This window comes from Lissotriton helveticus, chromosome 3_1 (assembly GCF_964261635.1).
Source record: "Lissotriton helveticus chromosome 3_1, aLisHel1.1, whole genome shotgun sequence".
NCBI classification, from domain to species: Eukaryota; Metazoa; Chordata; class Amphibia; order Caudata; family Salamandridae; genus Lissotriton; species Lissotriton helveticus.
The window spans coordinates 1,968,287,882-1,968,306,657 of NC_136061.1; the positions used below are offsets into that span (position 1 = coordinate 1,968,287,882).

Genomic DNA, 18,776 nt, shown 5'->3' on the forward strand with positions numbered 1-18,776 from the left:
TACCATCAACTGTCCCTCATATGCTATCTTCAACAGTTTATACCAAAGAATTGCTAGAGGCACTATCCCCTTACCTGTAAACACCATGCTATCCACAGTGGCCAATGTCTCCTTGATTCAACAGTATACCTTACTTTTCTCATAAACCTCCTTTGACAAAGGCCATTTTTTCCAATTCAGCAACAAACTTTTTTTAACACTTCATCCTTTTCCGTTAGCTGTACCCAAACCGCTTAGGTCTGCATCCATTTGAATTTTCACATATATTTTCTTCATCCCAATACTCTTTGCTCTCGACCAGCAATCAACTCAAACAGCCAACAAGGATATTGCACACTCCAGGTAAACATTTCAAACTCACATTCCTGTAGTGAGATTATGTATCTAGATACACTGGAGGAGATAACATTCAGTTCTTTCTTGTTAAATATCTCCATCAGCTGCTTGAGATACATTTTCACTAGACATTTTATTACCCTAAACAAAAACCCAATAAACTCATCTTCCTCTGCTAGAAGAGCTACTAACCCCTTATATCACTAGCATCTGTCATTATTCTGCTTTGTTTTTTGTGATCAAGGGCTTGTAGAAATGGAGCACTTCTCTTGACCCATTGAAGCCCTTTTTACAATCATCGTCCTATTTGAATTATGCATTATTTAGTAGCAACCTCACGTCGGAAGCATACTAAGGAAACTTTTTTATGAACCTGCTGTAGAATTCTCCCACTTGTAGAAAGGTCAACAGTTTGTTGTTGTAAGTAAGACTAACTAACTGTTCTATATTCATGATCAAATTCTTCTTTCGCTTTACTCCCTTCTCTGAGATCTAAGAATTCAGCCTCACTTTTACCAAAACAACACTTCTTTGCCTTTAAAATCAAGCCACTCCTTTGTAAGATATCCACTACTACTCTCACTGTTCTGTTTTGTTCTTCTATCTCCTTTCCAACCACTAAAATGTGATCTTTAAAACATTGTTCTCTTTCAGTGTCACCCAACAACCTTCCCTTAACTGTCTGGAAGACCAACACAGCAGTCACCAGCCCGAACAGCATTTAATAAATATAAATGTGTCAAATAGTGTCACAGAAGCAGGAGGGTTATCCGAATTTTCATGCAGTAAGATCTGGTGATATACAGGTTAGGTCGTGTGGTGAAAACCTTGCCCCCCTGCAACAAAGTCACCATCTCAGTTATGTTCTGAAACAGGTATTTGACGACTACGTCATACTTGTTTGGCTCTGCAGTTTAATTGTCCCTTTCTCCCATTACCACAGGAGCTAGCCATGCAGTGACTTATACTAGTTCTATAAAACGTCACCTTTATAGTTTTTCCAATTTGTTCTTCACACTCTCCCTCACATTTATCTGAATCCCATACTTCATTTATAACTGGTATTTCATCTTTCAGAATCCCATACTTCATTTATAACTGGTATTTCATCTTTCCTTGACTTGATCTCATGGACATACTCATTGCAGATTTACACAAACAATGGCGACATTTGTCAATGAAATTATCAGTGTTCACTTTTGGTGAATAATGATGATCTAGGTTTAGTAGGCATATCTAATATTTATTTAAGCCAAACACCACTTGGATTTCAAGATCAGGTAGATTTTCCAACACTTCCACGCCCTCCACCCGAGCAGTGCATGAGCACAGAAGACTTCCTTTCTGCTAAGAGGCTATTCCACTTAATATCTGATCCTCCAGTGATGTTTGGAAAAAAGGCAGTTAAGTAAAATTCTACATGGTCACAAGAGATGTGGAAACAATGCAAATAGCCCAGGCTTGTACACAGCTTTCCAGAGCGAAAAATCTGTAACACCAGGATACAGATACAAAATTACACTAGCACACACACACCTGGGGCAATTACAAACACCATGAACACCCTCACCACAGACTGACATTACACTGTGATATGTTACAAACATTAGGGGCCCCGCTCAGTGGTAGGCAACAAAACAAACAGACCCTTTAAAATGATTTCTGCAGCTGGAAATCCTTACATAAATTCACCGGTATCCTATTTGATACATGAGAAACCCCTTTCTGTGTGGTTGTTTTTTTTAAGCAACAAATGTCTGCTAAATCCAGACAAGTTAGAAGTCTGCACCAATATTTACTTCAAAGAGTATAAATCTTCTAAAGGAAGGATGTGTCCAATTAGAGACGCAAGAGGTCCAGGAAGCCGTACTAGTGAGTGTAGTTTCGCAGTTTTCACAATTTTATTCAGGGTTTTTCTGCTGATGGATTGTGTCCACTAACCTTTACTCAGGCTTTTGTTGCATTTGCTCAGGCACTCATCTCCGATGATTGGCTAGACACAGGCTGTTGCTTTGCTGATCTTGCCACACATGCTGTCAGACACTTCTGACTAACGATAGTTCTATGTGCAACCATCAACTGTATGAAGACCTTTCCTCGTGCTGCCCATTAATGCATAATATCCTCTGCAGATTGCTGGCATGTAACTCCCCAATTCAGGTATCCTTCAAGTGGCATATGTTGCCCAAAATCTAACGTCTGTATGATCCTTCCTTTCGGTTTAAGAACTGCCTACCGTTTCTGTGCACAAGGGCAAAGTTTGATATCTGGTGAGTCCTCGTCTTCTCGTTGCCAGTCTGTAGAAGGGTACTTTGGATCATCAAAGCAGCAAGAAAGAAACTTTTCAGAGTAGACAACTACCATTCGCAGGCCATGCCAATCGTGTATCTCATCCTCGTCGCCAGTGAAATAAAGGCTCAAACACCAGGAGGTAATAAACTCCATCTTTAATAGTATCCACTTATAGAAAGCAACAGGCTTGAGTAGTGGACATCGAGTCTGATAGTAACAACTGACTACATTCAAGTCAATACATTCCAGTTTCCTATTCTATGTCCTGGAATACATAGTTGTAAGCAGAGGATACACAAGACTTACAAAGAGACAAAGAAAGAGGGATAAAGGCATGGACAGAGAAAGACTGGGAGAAAGCGTCCGTTAAAAAGGGAGGTGGGAAAGAGAGAGCGCAAGAGAAATACAGACAGGAACAAAGTGGGAGGTACAAAGACATAAAAATGAGAAGGGAGGCAGAGAGAAAAAAATTGAAAGAAGCTGAAAAATAAAGAAAGAACAAAAGGAGTGGGAATGGTAGTGAGACAATAAGCTATGTCAAAGTTATTGTCAGCAACACAAACACAACGGTTTCTCAGGGAGCTTGCCTTTCCTTGGAAGATGTGACAGGAGCAAAAACAAAGCGAGAACAGAGCGGTAGTGAGTGCATGAGGCAAACAGTAGATAGATTTCATATAAATCAGGTAAAGTTATCAGTAGAGCCAACAAAGACACATTGGTGGCACGCTGTTTTGCAATTATGCAACAGCATCACAGATTAAATGCAACATAAGGTAAGTCAAACAAATTCACGAGCCATGGGGTGGCTCACGACTTGTTTATCTGTGTACCAGAGGACATCAGCTATTACATATATTCAAGACACAGCCAGGTTAATTCTTGAAAATAAATTCTTTTATTACAGCTCAGAGGCAAACATTTCACAAGTTGCGAGACAATGACAGGTATTGATCTACATATCTTCAAAATGATTAGTGTCCTAAATTGTCATATTATAGAGTGGAGGAAAGAAGTAAGAATTTACAATAGTAATATAGCTCTTGACTCAGATTTATGGCAGTCTCCAAGCACTTATAGACTGGGAAGTCAGATGATGGTGAAGCCATATTCCGCAAGATCACACTTTGTGTACAGGGTAGAAAGACTAGGATTCATGATTCCAAACTCTTACTGTTGGAGCATATGGGGCCCTGCACGCAGACAGTGACTTTGAGATAAACTCAAGTGTCATGATTTTTGGTGATACACCTGGTCCCTCTTTATAGAGACGTGCTGCACTGTGATGTAACAATCCTGCACAAAATAAATAATCTGAATGTGTTAAATGAAACATGGTAAACCTTAAACCATACTAAGTCCACCACCTTAAACCAACTTGCAGCACAGACATTTTGTTCAAATTCAAACTCTCCTGTATAGGTTCCAACAAAACACCAAAACATTAGGAATTAGCTTTAGTGTGATTAAAGAGAAAGCATGGTCACTAACAGAATTTGCACCTTAGTATCCCACACTGCACCTGTACTGAACAGCTTTTTAACTGTTCGCCTGTGAAAAACTGAATTTGGAAATTTGTCATGGTGAGCCTCCTTGAGCTATCTGAGATGTGTCCCCATACATAAAAGTGGAATTCATGCGGTCACAATGAACCTCTTTCCAACTTCATTCATTTCAAAGACATTAATCCATAGCCTAACACACAAAGATTTAGGGAAAGGTACACTGCCAGCCCCGCCTCTTTCAACTACTGGCCCCTTGCATGCCCTCATGAAAGACAGAAGGCAGGCACTCTAAATTATAGGCTCAAAGTGAGCCAATGAAACAGTGCTATATTTGTAAAAGAATAAGGGCCAAGGCTCAACGTTTTTCTCAGAAACCAAATGTCAGTATTGTCAAATGCTAAGATTGCCTAGCCTCGATTCCACCTCATTAAACATTTCCTAGCCTTGATTTCACCTAATGCCTCTTTCATCCACAACCATACAACCTCTGCTTATTTATCTCATTCTTGCAGCTTCTTTTTCATCCCTGCATTCTGCCTTTGTCACTGTTTACCATCATTCTGTTCCTCCTTCCTTCCACTTCGTCGGCTTTTCTCTCAAAGGCCAATGATGAAAAAATAGGTGCTGGCACTAAACATGCGTGCCAGTTGGTCCCACCTGCAATCACTGGCTCAAATTAAGCACTTCAGTGAACACCTTGGGTATAAGAGTTGGAGTCCACCTGGACCTCTTTAGAAAAGAAGACCTAAATGTGTCCCTCCATACGGTGGTCCTATTCTGCTGTATTTCTCCTCCTTGTCCCTGTGTGTGTGTCCTATGCTGGTGGAGTACAGCTCAAGAAAGCTAGATAGAAGGCAGTCTAATAGCCTGCTAGATTTTACAATCCCGCACCACTGAAAATGGACAAACATCACTATTGGTGAACGCTGAACAAACACGGTGTGCATATTAGGTCATGAGTTACAAATGGAAAAACAGGATCAACAGTCCGAGTCATCACATGCAAAAGTTTCAAAGGACGAAACATACATTGCTATTTTCAGTGCGCGCCTGCTGTTATTCGAGTTTATTTACAATCTGATGGTATTCATCATGCACCCAGAAAGGCTATGTTATGTTAGAAATGTTTTGTGGAGTGCTTGTTGACCGGTTGGTTTCTTGGCGCGAATGAGGCAAAGGGATCACCAGTCCGAGGCAGATCATTCATAGGCGCATGTGAATAGCCATGTTTTGAGAGATTTCCTGAAATTGATCAGGTTTGTGCTTAGTCTAATTTCCAGGGGAATGGAGTTCCATAGTCGAGGGGCAAGGGTCACAAACCTCCATCCCCCTTGCCGCTTCAGCTTAAAGGTCGGTACTGCGAGGAGGTGGAGATGGGCTGAGCCGAGGTTACGCGAGGGGGTATAAGGGAAATGCAGTCAGCGATAAATTTGGGGCTGCAACAGTTTAGGGAGCTGTACTCCAGGCAGCTAACTTTAAAGGCACAGCACTGGGTAATAGGTAGCCAGTGAAGTTTCCTGAGGAGAGGGGAGGCGTGTTGCCATCTGGGTTGTTGGAAAATTTGTCTTGGCGCTTGATTTTGAACCAGTTGGAGTCGCCTGGTAAGGCCAAGTGGGAGTCCCAGGAAAGTGGCATTGGCATAGTCAAACCGAGATAGAACCAGGGCTATCACGACCTGGACCAGTGCAGTTTGAGATAGCCTGCTTATTTTCCTTATTTTGCATAGCTGCAGGAAGCAGGTGGAAATCACGGTGCCTATGTGCGTTTTGAGGGACAGGTCATTGCTTATGGTGACCTCAAGGCTTTTTACTGAGGTGGTGGGAGTGGGTGGGGGGCCCAGGTTGTTAGGCCAGTAGTGTGGTCCCCAGTGTCTATGTGCAGCGCCCGCCAGCATCAGTTCAGTTTTACTGGGGTTCAGAGCCATAAAATGTGCATCAAAGTGCTTTAGCTGGAGTGACAGACTCGAACCAAGGTGTGTTACAAGAGAGGCCCACCAAGCCCATAGCGGTAAAATGTAATCAATGAGTGTCATGGTATGTTAATCTGCATGTGCAGAGAGCACCCCCACTTCTGGCTTTGGGTTCTGTGCACTGGACTGAGAATGCAAAAGAAATAAAACAAGGAAATGGTTATTAAGAAATATTACAAAAGACTTTGTTAATTTGGAATGACTGCGAGCTCAGGAACATGTGGATAAATAACAGTGGTCTATGGTTGTAGTAAGCCTGGTGAATCATTTTTTAGATCTTAAAAATGTGAAGACAAGAACACTATTAAAGGGGCCCCAAGACTGGTGCAACATGGTCTGTTCCCTTCATCCTTGGGAGGACTCAGCAGTTACTGAAGGAGCTTTACTAGATAATCATAGGGAGGCCAGTGTCATGCTCTAATGGTAGGCCAAAGAGGAAACAATCCTGATGCTGCTGATGGCGCAATCCGACGGGATATAGAAAAACTGCCCATCAAGACTTTTGAAGGCTTCATTGAAGTAGCTCTTGCAGGACAGGGGCAGAGAGTAGCTGTTCACACGCTAAACAACCAGCTGTCAAGGAAGATTACCAGAATAAGTGTCTTGAAAAGGTTACCTTTAAGATTCTTGGAACATATTCACCTACCAAGGGAAAGTGAGCAGTCATTGGTAAATGGAGGTGTATGTTGTAGTAAACATAGTTGCAAATGGTAAAGAACCAGGACCTTACCAGGTGAATTAACATAAGCTATATTCCATTAGAAAATGATAGGGGAGAGGGTTAGCCCTTCACAACCGCACAAGAGGCTGGATTCACGTCTTATTAATGGCAAAAAAGAGATTGCAGATGATCTGTCACCCATGAAAGACTACAAATGAAAACAACTGGGTCACTTTCATCAGGGTGTGCTGACACTGCATATTCTTTCATTAAACCAGGCACACCCTCAAATATCTGCCACCACCTCCACCTGCTCAGTCTTCTTGAAATCTTTTGTAATTCTTGATATCCATCACCAAGCAGCATGAACAACCCTACATCCCTCAAATCTTCACTCTCCAGTCGCAGGCCAATTTCAAAGAAGCTTACTGTGATGGGTTTAGATTGGAAAATAATGTACTCTTAACTTTTGAGTTTCTGTTTTCTTCCAAGCTTCATTCCTGCTGAAACTCCCAGACATAAACACAAACTTATGAATACCATACTAAGTCCACCAGCTTGGAGTACTACCACGCCAGCAGGGAGCCACCTGGCAAACGTGTGAAGCTTTCCTAAACTGCAGGCCACAAGAAACCTTCTTTTGAGAAGGAGGACATACAACACAAGCCATGTTCCAGCATGGCACAAATTAAGGTGCCCCTATGCCACCAATGTTGATCGACAAAGATGAAGATACTCTCTCCACAGTCTCAGTAGTCACTGTGCTCGCATCATAAGCTCCTCCAATGCCTCGTCCCCATGATTCTCACACAGCAGAAGCACTTCCTTGATCTCGTTTTGCTGGAACCCCATGTCATTAAACTGAAGTAAGAGATGCAGGAACTCTGAAGCCTGAAGAAAAAGAAACAGCATTATAGGAGTTCAGTAGTCACATAAATGTAAACAGATGAGACGCAGATCAGCAACTAGCCCTAAAACATTTCAAGCATACTTAAAACACCATTTTAAAAGTGTGAGCATGGTAAAAAGAAACATCGACTGGCAAATGCTGTAGGCTTACTGGGCTTTAGAATACACAGTGTTTTAAAAGTAAAAAATGTGTTACAGCGTTTTGATGCAAACAAAAGAAGTACAGACCAAGTAAAGCAATTTCGGAGTAAATATGATCATACCGGCAGAAGAAGAGTCCACTACAAGTACGGGCAACAAAGTATAGTTTGTGTTGAGTACTTATAATCAGTCAAACACTTCATTCACAATTGTCACTACACAGACAACACATCCTCTTCCAACATGCCTCAAAACACAGTCTCCTGAATCAAGCTGATAATCACTTGCTTACGCTTTGCTACTTTTAAACTTTTATTCAAGATTAGGTTTTTTAAGACTCTATAACATTGTTGAGATATTTCATCATGGACACATCACTCCAGTCTTTTGATTGGAGCTCGGTGTGATGCAGAATACACACAGCTGTTAATCTAACATTACCATATAATTCCCAACCATTATCTGCCATGGCTGACATGCATCTTGATATAAATCCTATTGTTTCCCACAGGAACAACTTTCACAGTGATCTTTCTAACATGTGCAAACCAATCAGATCTGGACACTTCCAGGAAGTGACTATAGTTAAGGAAAATTGTTCGTTTTTTTTGGTCGACAGTCACCAGAGGAATGTCCTCAGAAAAACACCACTTGTGCAAATATCTATAATCAGGGATTGCAGGCATTTACTTTACTGTGTTTGTTTCCCCTTTAAAAAACTCCTAGATAAAAGGACAAGGCCAGAGGATTACAAGTGATCCCACCCTCCTTCCAAAAAGTCCTAGATGAGAGGACAAAACCAGAGAATAGTAAATGACATACTTGTTGCAACTACATCTGCAACTGGAGGTAAGGTCAATCTAACTTGGAATAGGTTTACCAGAGTAATATGTACTTTATGAATAATCTTAAATTGTGAGAAACATCACAAACCATTTCCTGGTAAAGAAATCTATCTGTCAGATCTAGTTCAACACACAGTTCTTCCTTCCAAATAGAGGATACTGCCTCATTCCAAACAAAATCAAGGCGATTTTCGAGGTTTATATACTTGAGCATAATCTAAAATAATTACAAATTAAGTAACAAAGTATCAACAGTAAAAATATACTGTAATACATTTAACTAGGATATAGTGAGGCAGAGGTGTTACTTTCAAAAGACTGAGATCTTCAATATATTTTTTACATGAGGAAATTAGATAGAGAGAGATATACATCCGGAGAGACACAACAAGTGTTTGAAGAATACACAACTCACAAATAGGTTTAACAATTCTAGTGGTGCATTCATAAATACAAAAATTGTAAGAAGTGTTGATGTTTCAATCATTTGAATAACAAATGCAGAAGATCATCATCTGGACAGACAACTCGGAAGACGCCACACTTTTGAAACCGCAATGATATGTCCACATTAAACAATTTTATATTTATATTAAAATAACATTCAAATCTGAACAACAAAGACATTCTGTTATGTTTACGTCAAAAGATTTCTTGAATGCATCGGTTGGGGAGAAGATCAACTATTTTTTTTCTGAAGTGTGAACATCATCCAAATTTATATTCTAATAAGAATCTGCCATATTGATTGCTTCAAGGGTCACAAGCTGTGGTACAGATGTGGTACGTGTTCCATCATATGTATTCCCCAGGATCAAGGTGATCTAAGTGGACCATCGACCATAATGAATAACCAGTACCACTGACATGATGTAAGGCTGCTCCCAATTGGGGTCTTTGGTGAATAGGGTTAATTTCCCTTCTGAGTTACATTTGCTTGTACCAAAATTTCAAAGCAATGGCAGCTATTGGGTGTTACCCGATGTGCGAAGAAGGGACGGAGAAAATCTATTGCCAGCACAAAACAGATTGATCCACAATAAAATTGGGCTACTAATATGGGATTCAATCTTCTTCACAACACATATATCGTCTAGTTCAATTCATCCTTGAGCTTCATCATGTAAGCATCCTTGGGCCAATTCTCAGAACTAGGAAATGTCAGGAATATAGGGCAGTCGGCAAATAATTCTGGGCTATTTAGTTTAATCTAGAACATAAGACAAGGTAATATCTAAATATTACAGGCACCACTGGTGTAGCAGTGATAAGGCTGAGCAATTGGAATATGATATTAGATGCGGTTTGTCCTCCCACTTGATTACAGATAATATTTGCGGTTTGTCTTATCAAACACGTTTTCCAATGGTCAATGCATAAAACTGGGAGAGACGCTGCACTGAGCCTGATTAGTTGTGGCAGGTCGAGACAACACCAAATTGGTTAATATTGTGGTCATAATGCCATGTACAGGAGACATATCATCTGCTGGAAGGGACCAACTATTGCAAGAGAACTGCTATAGTTGATCCGAAAAGGCTGGCATAGAGTAAATACCTAGCTGAAGAATTTCTGCCAATTCTAAATCCTGTTTGATCATTATGTACCTACTTTGGGTAGTAATGGGTTTAACCTAGTCACAAAGTATTTTGAAAACTTTTTGGCATCAGAATTGAGGAGTGGGATATTTTGTAAGACCTGCTTGGTGACAAACTACCTTAATTGGTGCCATATATCATTGCAGGTAATGGTCAGGGGAACAAGCCCTCATCATGGAGCAGATGGTTTTGGAGGAACAACATCTAAAAAGTGATGACTGTCTAGTGAGAATACTACATGTAAGCTTTGGTGCAGGGATTGGGTAGTGGACTAATATGCAAAAAGCGGAGTTTAGCCAGCTTCTACCCCAAGGGATCTATGACTCTATGCATAATATGGAATGATGTCGCACTGATGTTATTAAAAATGTCATCTATGTACCTGGCAAGAAGGAATTGTGTACTACAAGAGGTATATAGATGACATTTTTATAATTTGGAAACAGCCTGTCTTGGAACTTCTGCAAAATATCAGCAGTTTGAACTTAGCAAATGCAAGAATTCAATTCACTCATAACATCAGTGCGACCTCGTTACCATTCTTGGACGTCATGGTTGAAATAACAGATGATTCCATTCAAACAAGATTATACAAGAAAGAGACTGACAAAAATACTGCATTGTTATATGGAAGTTTTCACCCGGCTAATCTCATCAATAACCTTCCAATATCGCAGTTTATGAGAATAAAGAGGATATCTTCAGACAACACGACATGTGAGAAAAGCTTGGTAGAGCAGAAGCAAAGATATTTGGATAGGGAATACCCCAAAAAACTGTTGGAAGCACAAATTGAAAGGATCAAAACAATACCTAGGACAGAACTTGCGGTTATGACACACTCAGCCATACACCACAAGGCTCCCACCTACCTCACTCAAAAGTTGACCATATCAGGAGGTTCGAGATCCAATAGAAGTACTAAAAGTCTGCTCCTGAAACCTTGCAGATTCCGTAAGGAAAAAACCTACAAATGCTCCTTCTCAGGAATGGCACCGAGGATCTGGAATGCACTCCCTCCTGAAACGAGGATTATCTCCTCCACTGTACTCTTCAATAAAGAAGTGAAAGCCATCCTTATGGCCAAGTTTACCTGATCCTCACTGTTGCTGCTCAGAGACTTTGCACCGATCTTGTAACGTTGGATACTTAATGATCCAATAACTTTCTGTTCATGACCTACTGACCTCTTTTGCAGTTGGATCAAAGACTCTGCACCGTCCTATAGTATTGTCTTTTGAGTGTTTACTGGTATCCACTGATCTCTATGGCAGCTGGATCAGAGTCTCTGCATCGCCCTATCCTAATGTCTATTTCAATGTTTATTGTTATCTCTAGACCTGTATTGTAGCTAGCTCAGACTCAGCACCGTCTTATATTTTTGTCTATTTGAGTGTTCTCTGCTATTTCATGATCTCTATTTTAGTTAGATCAAAGACTCTGCACCGCCTTATTTTACTGTCTAGCTGAGTGTTTACCTGTATCTTATTGACACATGATTGTTATCCTATTATGCTACCGTTCACTATACTGTACCCAATTACTATGTCTACTCACCCTCCTGTTGCCCACTCCCCCCCCTGTGAAGCGCTCTGATATCTGTTAAGATCTTGTTCGCGCTATATAAAACTTTGAATAAATAAATAAAATAAACTCCTAAAGAAGAAACCCAAACCTATCAACAAGAGGATGGTTTTTGTTTCAAAGTACTCGACAGCATCGAGAGATATAAAAAGAATTATTCAAAGAAGATGGGAGATCTTGCAAGTCGAGAAAGATTTCGGAACATTGTTCATTGAAAAACCACTATTCGCCTACAAAAGGGCACAGAATCTGAAGGAATTACTTAATAAACCAATCAAAAAGGAGGGGATTACCCAGCAACAAGAAATCTACAAAGGCACAACACGCTGCTTTAATTGTAAGAACTGCAACAATGTTATATTGGGCAATACCCTACAGCACCCGCGCACGGGTGAAAAAATTCAACTCAGGCATACCACCAATTGTAATTCAGAGCACGTAGTTTACTCAATCAAAGTCCCTGCGGACTATTGTATGTCGGGAAAACCGATAGAAAACTGAAACTACGATTATCTGAACACAAGAGTCGGATTCGCAACAAGAATCACACTTCTCCTCTGGCCAAGCATTGGATGGAAGCAGGGCACACAATCGCCCAACTGAGATTTCAAGTTATTGAATTAATCCCACAGCGATTAGGACAGGACAACGCGAAAGTCCTTCTCCAGAGGGAAGCCTTTTGGATACGCAAATTGCAAACCTTGACCCCGTTCGGGTTAAATGACAAAATGGAAATGATCTGTTTCTTGTAAATTTCACACACCAAGAACCACTAGGGACTCGAATTCACAGTGATTTGTATATATGTATGGTATAATAACACATGAATTCTCATCTCCATGCAGGCATATATGAGTTTAAAAAAACAATTTTTCTATAAATTAGTATTTTTCTTTTTTCATGATGAAGATTGTAAATAGGCAGGATGTAGTATGTTGAATAATGCTTTTATTTTAGTAGATTGTCATTTTTTGTCATGTTTAGATTTGTTAAGATTTTTTCAAGCTACTTTTGAATGTACATAACAAACAAGCATTTCAATATTATTTTTAAAGTGGGACTACTTTTTATAACGCACCGCTCATCGTGCCAAAATTTGTAATGTTTAAATCGAACTGTTGAATTTCACCGTTTAGCAATGGCGCTCTACTAGCATCAAGTCCTCTGTTTATCGTTGCGCTTTGGGTAACAGTGAACAAGCAATAAAAAAAGGACTAAGGCCCTCAGACTAAAATCCAGTCGGCACATTTTCCACAGGACGCCAAATATAGCGTGACAGTCCGTGCAAAACGGTAAGCGTAGTAAAACGAGCGAGCACTCTTTGTGCACTGCATCGTTCCTAAATAATCAATAGCAGGTCACTAAATCGCGTTTCTCCCCTTCGTTTACAGCGGATAATATCACAACGAAGTAGCGAGACCAGTGTACCACTCACGTGGCTCGCAGGTAACAATTGCATTAACTTCCGAAAATTCGTAATTAAAGTCTATTGTTGAACGCATTAATAATAACTAGGACGTCCATGCACTTTTTAATCCACACAGGATTTTGTCATTCACACGTCTATCAATACAAGCACAGGTGAGCAAATGTAAATTTCCCTATCTGGACAGAATGTGTGTTGAAATTAAACAGGCTCAGTTAGGTCCCCTCCCAAGCACCTTTAAACATACTTCAACATTTTTTTGCAGATACCCTACATATAAAGATTCAGGTAAACGCTTTCCATACTAATTTATTAAATGTGATTTATTCACTCATTACCTATATTTTTTCAGTGAGTCTTAATAATAATTTGAGACTTATAAACCTTTTCTTTAGATATACTATTCGTCACGCAATAACATAGATCAACATAGGATACGTTGTGTTGCCCTACCTCTGCGGTAAGAATAGTTAAATTTACAAAATTGTAGAATTACCTAGTCACAGAAATCTAGGAATCCTCATAAGCGTCATGAGTAACAGAGTTTCCTTTCTCTCTTTCTCTTTTCTTTAAACAGACCCCTGACGAAGGGGCCTTCGCCCCGAAATGCATTGGGTTTTTAATGTTTAATTCTCAATTTTTTATGTTTAACATTGTGAAATAACATGTTACATGATGATACAATGAAATAATAATTGTTGATTACAAATAACATTGAATGACAACAATATAAAATGTGATGCTTCTGATAAAATTTGTTTTGAATATATTATTGGAGGTTTTGAATTTACTGTTGTGCGTGTTGGAGTCCTGGTGACCTTCGGTACCAGGCCACATACATCCTTTTTAAATATTGCCATTGATGAGATTCTTCTGATGCTCGGAGGGAGAGAGTTCCAGATTCTTGGTACAGCTCCAGAGTATGCTCTATCATATGTTTTTTTCTAGCTGATGAATGAAGGTTTCAGGAGAAGATTGCCGGAGCTCCTAGAGAGTCTGCTTCCTCCAGATATCGTAAGTTTCTGGGCTCGATACTGGGGAGTTTTGTGGTGTAAAGCTTTGTGTGTGATGCAGGCCAGCTTTAGCTGTATTCTCGATTTGTAAAGCAGCCAGTTGAGTGCCTTCATGTGTGGCGTGATGTGGTCACATTTTCTAGAGCCTGTTAAGAGTCTTGCGGCTGCGCTGAGATAGGCTTTTAAAGGGGCTGTTGAGATCTTGGGAAGACCAGATAGAGTTGTACATCCGTATTCCAACCTCGAGATAACTAATGCCTGAACAGCAGTTTTGAGGTCCGGATTTTCGATGAACAGTTAAATTTTTCTGAGATAGTGGAGGTGAAAGCGGGCATTTTTAGCCAGCATGTTGATGTGTGTTTGCATATTTGGGTTCTTATCCAGCGCAATTCCAAGCAATTTGGTGGAGTCCACTAAGATCGGGGTACAGCAGTGATCAGCTTGGACCAATCCTTTATCACCGAAGAGTGTTTTGGGGGGGAGATTAGAAGGAATTCTGTTTTTGGGGTTTTAGCGTAAGGTAATGGATAGTTAGCCATTGGATGGTCTTTCCTAAAGCTTGGTTCATCATCTTATCTCTTCAAGGGCTGTGATCTTGATTTACAACTGTGTGTCATCCGCGTACATGTGGAAGGAGATATTTGCCTGCTGTAATAAATTACTTAGGGGTGCGATATAGTGGTTAAATAGCAGGGTATAAAGTAATTGTGGAACTCCTAGTGGATTAGGGGATGGAAGAGATAGATTTTGGTTCACCATAAACCTTTGTGTACCTTATTGGCATTTTCAAACTGTTACGATATGGAACAGGACTAAGATTGATTTCCACATGGCAGGTGTCTATTTACGGTGGCACAGTGTGTGAAAACCAAAGTCTAGAATGCAGCCCAAGTGATTGCCAGTAGTTGAGATTAATTCAATCACTGCTTCCATCAGCTTGTTGCAGCTGAAGAGGAAGAAGGCTGCGAAAACAGGAAGGATTATTTTATATAACAAAGTCCAATTCCATGACTGTCTGGCCAATTTCCTCAGCCCACGTGTTGCTTGCCATTAAGCAGTGGCGGCTCCTCCGCTAAGGTGGGGGAGCGTCGCCCCACTGCTTTTTGCAGTGTAAAAAAAGGAAAAATAAAATGATAGTACCCAGAAGTTATTATCATTTTAGTTCTCCCCATTGCGGTGTCTTTGTGGGGTGGGGCTTCTGTCAGACCAGGGGGAGGAGTGGTTTACACTCCCTTAAGCGCTTGGCCAGCCCTCTCGGGCCGCCCAAAACAGTCATGCGCACATCTTGTGTTCTCCATGCAGGCTGCATTACTGCCCGCATGGAGAACATGCCCACCCCACCAGCCCCTGGCTGAGCGCCGTGTCATGGCGCTTAGACCAATCACAATGCTGCATTCCAGTGTTGTGATTGGCTGCATGGAGCCAGAGAGCCTTGGAGATTCCTTCTTCCTGTTTCCCCAGAAGCCAGGAAGAAGATGTAGGAGAGGCGGTGGCCGGCCTGCCAGGAAGTAAGAGATGTTTTTTAACCTATTCCCCTCTGCCCATTCCCCCCACCCTGTCCCACTGCTGCTAACGGGTAGCAGCCACCGCTGCCACTAAGTCTGTGCTTTTGGAGAAAAGGATGCAGTCTGAGGGAGGAAACAAAAATAGCACAGCATTTAGGAGTAAGTGGGTAGGTAGTAATAGGAGAATGGTGGGAATCTTTTGGATAGTTCGGAAAAGCCAATGACTGGTGTCGAATGTCCGTAAACCATCTTGGTCATTTAATTCTAGACCTGTTTAAAGCATCAGGTGCAACAATGCAGTGCAGAAACTTAAAGTCACATGGTAAAACTCATAAGTGTCTTCAATTTCGAATAGTTCCCTAATTCAAACATTTCTGCAATTTACAATGAGATATTAAAACTTGTTGGATTGGGGGTTGCTTAGGAGTCTGTTTATTCAAACTTTTGAGTAGCCTTTGCAAGAGACACAAACACATATTGGTTGTGCGCTGAGGCCCTGGAGCTGCTCAAGATTCATTTGATCATTACGAGCAGACTACACCTTGTGGTTTAACCCTGGTGCAACATCACCGCAATATTCCAGATAATGAGGTCTGGACGAAGGATAACATCCAAAGTCAGAGTTTACAACTCGATCATTACAAATTTTCCCTATTTCCAACTTTTTTTCCAAATGCAGATTTTCCCAGGTTGTACCTGGCCAAATCTGCAGTGGGAAAATTTCAGAAAGGTACCTCCACACACCTCAGAATACTGGAGTCAGACCCAAACACTGTAAAACGGGCCCTGGAGTCTCAATATATGTTTACACCAGCCTTTGCTATAGCAGTGCAACAGGAGTCTGCCCAGAAGAGCAACAAGGAGCAATACAACATCCACATACATGAGAGATTAATGGTCACAAGCAGAATCACACTGAGGCAAGCAACAAGGACACGCCTTGTACACTTACAGATTACTGGTAAAGGGAAACACTACAGGAAGTAGGTCGGTGTAGGGGAGCAGGTAATGAGGAGGGCACCAAGATAAGAGTGGCTGGGCGGTCTCCTTTTGTCATAAAACAATCAACAAGGTAGGTGGCACAAAATTACAACCAAAAATTTAAAGAGAACATGTAATCAAAACTAATGAAAAAACAGATGAAGTTCTTTCAAGGATTTTTTTATAAAGCAAAACAAATGACAAATAAAAAAAATGGGAAATGAAAGATACAAGGTGGTGCTGTCAGAAATCTGTACACATTAACAGTCTCCCACCTTCTTCTCTGAGTTCTGGAACATTTCCATTGCCTCTTCAACAAGGTCTTCCTCATAGCCCTGCTTGCATAATCGATCACAGGCACTGAGGTAGCTGAGAACCTACAAAAGAAGACGGAGAGGCTGGGAGTTTATCATGGTCAAAGCTAGGCTGCCAGGTTCACAATGTGATTACAGTAGTGAATTCATATATGCTTGCAAAAGAGGGCTTCTTCATCTTGGCCGGTGAAGAACCCAACAGTTCTTTAGTGAGCTCGGTTGGCTGTTATGAACATACCACTTCACCTGTAAATCATGTGACTGCACCATGTATGTCAGAAGTCAATAGTTAAAGAACAAGTTACTTACCTTCAGTACCGCCTTATCTGGTAGAGACTATCTAGCTGCAGATTCTTTACCATAGAATTATCCCCAGGTGTCAGATTAAATCTGGAATTTTTTATTGAGAAGTACCCCTGCGCACCAGTAGGTGGTGTCGATCTGCTCCACCTGCGTTGTCCGTGCTGGAAGTGACGCAAGCAGCACATGGCAGGAGCTCAGAGCCATGAAGAACACTGATGAGTGGTGTGGAAAACCAGGGCCCTGAAAGGAGAAAGCCCCGTTCCTAGAAATCAATTCACAGAGTGAGGAGGATGGGTGGGTTGGTAAGGAATCTACAGCTAAATAGTCTCTCTTACAGATAAGGCGTTACCAAAGGTAAGCAACTTGTTCATCTGAGAGACACTTCCAGCCACAGATTCCTTACCTTGGAATAGATGCCTAAGCAATACCTCTACAGAGGGGTGTCTACAAAACAATTTCATATAAAAATATCCAGCAGGAATGAATGGGCAAAGTGCCCATCCTGACAGACATGACTGTCCAGGCAGTGGTGTTTTGTGAAAGTGTGCAGCAAAGCCCACATTACTGCCTGGCAGAAGTCTAGGACCGGGGCTCCGCGTGCTAACACAGTGGTTGCAGCCTTGGCTCTGGTGGAATGAGCACGCTAGCCCTTGGGGGATTGTGTCTTGGCCAATGCATAGCAGATTTTGATTCAGAGCACGAGCCATCCCGAGATGGTCCTCTTCTGCATGGCCTTTCCTTTCTTCGCTCCACCCGGAACTCTCGTGTGGTGAAGGTACAGTGAGAACACTCTGTTTGGGTCCAGTCGGTGATGTTGCTCCTTTTCTTTAGAGGGATGTGCCAGAGCGTAAAAAAATGGCAGGGAGATGGACTAGCCTACATGATAGGAAGTGATGAATTTTGGTAGAAAGGAAGCTCTAGTTCGTAGAACCAGCTTGTCTGGGTAGATGTTTAAGTGGGGAGGCTTGGATGACAAAGTCTAAAGCTCACTGACCTTCTGAGGTTCTTGCCAGCAGGAAGGCTGTCTTTTTCTTTTTTTTTTTTTTTAAAACCTTTATTATATCGTTCAACACAAAATACAGAAGTAGCCCTGCATCGACAGGGGCCGGTCACCACATGTATGCAGAACGTATCAGGAAATCCAATAACACAGCTCTTCAGCCGACAACCCATGGGTCCGGCAGCGGTAGAGGATAGACGATGTATTGAAAACATTTCGAGATCAAGGATATGCCTAAGGTTTCATTTTATATTTAACCCCCCCCCCCAAAAAACAAGATAAAGAAGAAGATACAGGATATCCGGAGCTACACACTGGAGGTATAAAAATGCGGGTAGGCGTTAGAAGGCAGTCATGGATCAAGATAGACCAACAGTAAAAATGCAAGCGCCAGTAT

The 18,776-nt window shown here is 41.2% G+C and overlaps 1 protein-coding gene across 2 annotated transcripts in view; it reads right to left on the reverse strand.

Moving 5' to 3' along the window:
• Window positions 1-3,500: 3,500 nt before the first annotated feature.
• UBAP1L (ubiquitin associated protein 1 like) overlaps window positions 3,501-18,776 on the reverse strand; it is a 195,949-nt gene continuing 180,673 nt past the window's right edge. For both annotated transcript variants that reach the window (XM_078683087.1, XM_078683088.1), the window contains exons 6-7: window positions 17,038-17,139; window positions 3,501-7,651 (exon numbers count right to left, since the gene is read on the reverse strand). In XM_078683087.1, coding sequence (XP_078539213.1) covers window positions 7,517-7,651; window positions 17,038-17,139 — 237 coding nt within the window. In that variant the 3' untranslated portion in view covers window positions 3,501-7,516. The remainder of the gene's footprint in view (window positions 7,652-17,037; window positions 17,140-18,776) is intronic.